General features: G+C 42.8%; 1 protein-coding gene across 1 annotated transcript in view; it reads left to right on the top strand.

The window, feature by feature from the left end:
- Dip2a (disco interacting protein 2 homolog A) overlaps positions 1-4,542 on the top strand; it is a 148,547-nt gene that overhangs the window by 132,299 nt on the left and 11,706 nt on the right. The window contains exon 31 of the mRNA XM_023716074.1: positions 4,351-4,481. Coding sequence (XP_023571842.1) covers positions 4,351-4,481 — 131 coding nt within the window. The remainder of the gene's footprint in view (positions 1-4,350; positions 4,482-4,542) is intronic.

The following is a 4,542-nucleotide window of genomic DNA, read 5'->3' on the forward strand; positions in this document are numbered from 1 at the left end:
TCCCCCAGCACCACATGCCAGCCAGCCCCGCCCCCTGGTGGGCTGAGCTGGCCACACACACACAAAATAAATAAATAAATATTTAAAAAAAAAAAAAAGCCCCATGACTATAGTCTTAGGTAATGGTTTTTGAACAGTTAACTGAGCTGGATCCAAATAAAGGTTAAACTTCTATATTGGAGCTGAGAACAGTACAGGATGTACTTGAGAGATAAAGAATGAAGAAAAATCTAATTCCCCCCCCCTTTTTTTTTTGCAGAACCAGGGATTAAACTCAGACCCTTGCGCTTGCCAGGGAAGCACTTATTCCACTGAGCCATCTCCCCAGCTCCTTAATTCCCCGTTCTTATGATCAGTTTTTGGTAAGGTAGATTGTAGGTAGCAGAAAGATTCCCAAAAGATCCATCCCTCCCTTCATCCTCTGTAATTGGTCCCTGACCCTGAAGTAGTAGTCTCCTTGGGTAAACCTATTGTCAGATTCCAAATCTGAGCTATCTTTGCCTTTCTCAATTTTTCTCTTCCAGCAAGATCTCTTGTTTTGATTCAGAGTGCATGGGTTCTAAAGCCAAGGTTTAGAATTACACAAGGACCAAACATGTAAATGAATAGAATTTCCTTTTTTTTTTTTTAATTTTATTTATTTATGGAGGGGGGCAGCTCAGCCCACCAGGGGGCGGGGCTGGCTGGCATGTGGTGCTGGGGGATTGAACCGCGGTCCCTGTGCTTTGCTAAGCTTGTTCTAAGTAGGGTGCTTTAGACCACTGAGCCATCTCACCAGCCCCTAGAATTTCCTTGTTGATAAGCATGTTTCACAGCCTTCATAACCAGTCTCCATTGTTTTAAATTTAAAACATGTCCCTTCATTTCAAGCCATTAACAATGTTTTCATATCAAAGTAAACAATTCTGTAAAAGATTGTGGATTCACTTTTACCCCCAAGCTGTTCAACGAAGTTTTTAAAACCTGAATATATTCTTGTTGTTGAGATAGTGCATTTCCCATTGTAACCCTGATGTAAAAATCCTGGAGAACAGGCTTACTTTACTTGTTTGACTCTTCTCCAGTCTGCTAAGCAGATCCCTTCCTGATGTCTTGACTACTTTTGTTTCCAGGTCCCTGTTCAGTGTGCCAGTATTTTGGTGTCTGTGAGGTAACAGGTCCCAAAAATGGGTTGTGTATGGCAGATGAAAAGAAAATGAGAGAGACAAAAGTTATGAGATGGCGGGTGTCTCAGATATTCTCTCGTTGCTGAGACAAATACCTGACACTCAAAATGAAGGAAGGCAAGGTTTATCTTGGTCATAGTTACTGGAGGTTTTAGTCCATACTCAGCTGGCTCCAAGGCAGAGTGGCACATGGCAGAGAGTAACCTTTCATGGTGGTGGCAAAGAGCACAGAGCCAAAAGGAGTAGCAGCCATCCAGCAGCTAGCTGGCCTCTCATTCCTCCTCACATTGTAATGCAGATTACCTGCCCCAGGGCAAGTGCAGCATCCACCCCCACAATAATTAATCACAAACTCAGAAGCTGCCCCATGACTTCATGAGGCTTTGGGGGGAACACCTATACACAAACCATAAGGGGGAGGGGGGAGAAAGGGGTGCCTAGGACTGAAGCCTCGATTGCAGTATTCTCCAGCCTTTTATTAAGATTCTCTAACATAAAACAGGAATAGGAAAAATGGGAGGAATGACTAAGAAGATTAATGAGGACATTAGTTTATCCCAGAAACTACTTTGGGCTTCCTAGCCATCATGTTACCATTCCTTCAGACATCTTACCAAAGCCTCTCCTGCTGTGCCAGCAGCGTTCCACTGGAACTAAGGTGGTCCTGTTTTCATTTCCTTTTGCACTAAGCTTTTGCCAGACTTCCTCTAGGACAATCATATTGATATAGGGAAAATGAAACTCCCAACCTGAAAAGTACCTGGGACAAGTTCGTGTTCTCTAAAATTGAAGAATGAATTTTATGAACAAACTGAGGTTAAGAGCAGAATACTTATTGGGAGAAAGAAAGCTTCTGTCTGAGAAAGGAATAGAAGGGTGGCCTGACTAGGTTGTACCTGGGAAGCTGTCTCTTCCAGGAACTTTTATAGAGTTAAACCATGTGGTGAAGCAAGTTTTAGGTGGAAACCTTGGGAATTTGCTTAGGTGGATATGAGGTCAGACAAAACTATGGTCAACCAACGAGATTACAAGCACCAATGCTCAGGTAAAATTGTTTAAATCCAGAACTGAATGGAGAAATGAATCACATAGCAAGCAGGCACATATGCAGAACAGTTTATCTGGTAGTTTATCCAGTAGCAGTTGGATTAGTGACTCTTCCTGGCTTCCTCAAGGTAATGATCAATCCTGGATGCTTATCTTTAGGGAGGTAAACATTTGTTCCATCTTTGATCCTTAGGTCTGGCCCACAGCAGGAGCATCCATCTCTCTCACAGTTGCAATAAATCTTGTCTTCCGATTTGTCTCCTTCAGAGCCTGGCCGTGTCTGACTGCCTGTAATATTTTTATCTAATTTAGCTGCCTACAACAATGGCCTGGTCAGGCTCAGAGTCCCATATAAGTTATACATTATAAGGTAAACTATTGAATGTCCTTGTCCACATTTTAGATAGATGTAATAGTTACATTCATCATAGTGACATAGGGGAAAGAAACTCCTAACCTGAAAGATACCTAAGATGAGTTTGTTTTTTCTAGAACTGAAGAATGAATTTTTGGAATAGCAAAGGTTAAGAGCAGAATGTATTTATTAGGGGAAAGAAAGCTTCTGTCTGAGAGAGGGGCAGAAGGGGATCTAAGTGGGTTGCCAAGAAACCTGCCTTATTTAGGGATTTTATAGACCAAATCCAGGACACAAGGCCAGCCCAAAGTGGGAAACATAGAAACTCACTAGATGGGCATAAGGTGGGACAAAACTATGGTCAGACAATAAGATTGCAAGCACAATTGCTCAGGTAAAATTGGTTGAATCAGGATCAAATGAGGAAGTGAGTCCATAGCAAGTGGGCATGGACACTGAGCAGGGGCTTTTCCTGTAGGGGGTTGGGTCAGTGACAACTGGCTTTTCAAGGTGATTGCTACCTATTTAGAATATGAGTCTCTGATGTCCATCCCTAGGGAGGTACGTGGCAGCATTTGCTCAGTCTTTTGTGTTGAGGTCTGGCCCACAACAGGAGTGCCCATCTCTCCCACAGTTGCAAGGTATCCTGTCTTGATACTATCTCCTTGAGGACCTACCACTGTCTGCCTGCCTGTACTATTTCTTTCTAACTCAGCTGCCTACAACAATAGGGAATTTAAACCTGACATAATATAACTTGACTCTTTTTCTCCTCCCATTCCCTTAACCTCCCTTCAACCCCTCTTCACTTTCCTATTCAAAACACTTTGTTTCCGTTCTTTTCTTTTTCTAAGCATTTTTTTTTTCTTTTCCCATCCTCTTTTTCCCTTTTCCCCCACTTAGTTCACTTTTCCACTTGGATATTTTGATTCTGTTTCACAATATCTGTTATATATCTTGGTCCTTATACTTTCAGTGAGAATGTGGCCTTTGCACATACGTGTCAGATTATTTCACTTAACAGAAGGGTCTGTTAAAGTGCATTCATTACCTAGAAGTATCTGAAGCTTCTTCTTTATGGCAGAGTGGTACTCCATTTCTTTTTATCCATTCATCAGTTAATGGAACACCATAGTTTCTCAGTGAACCCCAAAATTAGATTAACCTGTGTTCAACAGTGATGTCTAAACCAGTGATGCCGAACATTTTGGAGCTTTCAGTGACAACAGCCTACTGTATGTTCACCACCCTGCTCTAAACTTTTTTTTTTTGGGTGGAACTGGTGATTGAACTCAGGCCCTTGCACTTGCCAGGCAAGTGCTTATTCTACTGAGCCATCTCCCTGGCCCCTAAATATGCACTTTGTTCTCATAGTACTTTCTTTCTTTCTTTCTTTCTTTCTTTCTTTCTTTCTTTATTTATTTATTTATTTATTTATTTTGGCAGAACCAGAGGTTGAACTCAGAGCCTTGTGCTTGCCAGGGAAGCACTTATTCCACTGGACCATCTCCCCAGCCCCTACCCTGCTCTAAACTTTCTGAGCCGTGATTGTGCAGGCCCCTGGGGACAGGTGGCTTTGCTAAGTCTGTTTCCTTGCTAGGAGTTAAGAGCACAATTAAGGCTCCTTTGTCTCACAATTTCCACAGCCATTTCCTGAATTATTTAGGTTATTTTCGGATGTGAGCCAGCTACCTTTACAGGAAGGTTGGCAGTGTGGAACTGCATGCCCATTTGGCTGCTGAACACAGGAACATTGCCCTTCTTCCCCTCTTTATCCTTCAGATGTCACATGCGGCCACCAGTGCTTTGTGCCGCTCCATAAAGCTGCAGTGTGAGCTGTACCCCTCGCGGCAGATTGCCATCTGCCTGGACCCCTACTGTGGCCTTGGCTTTGCCCTGTGGTGTCTGTGCAGGTGAGTGGTTTGCAGCCACTCCTGTGGCTCTTCAGAACTTTCACCTTCTTTTTTTTTTTTT

This window comes from Octodon degus, unplaced genomic scaffold (assembly GCF_000260255.1).
Source record: "Octodon degus isolate 3935 unplaced genomic scaffold, OctDeg1.0 scaffold00045, whole genome shotgun sequence".
Lineage (NCBI taxonomy): Eukaryota > Metazoa > Chordata > Mammalia > Rodentia > Octodontidae > Octodon > Octodon degus.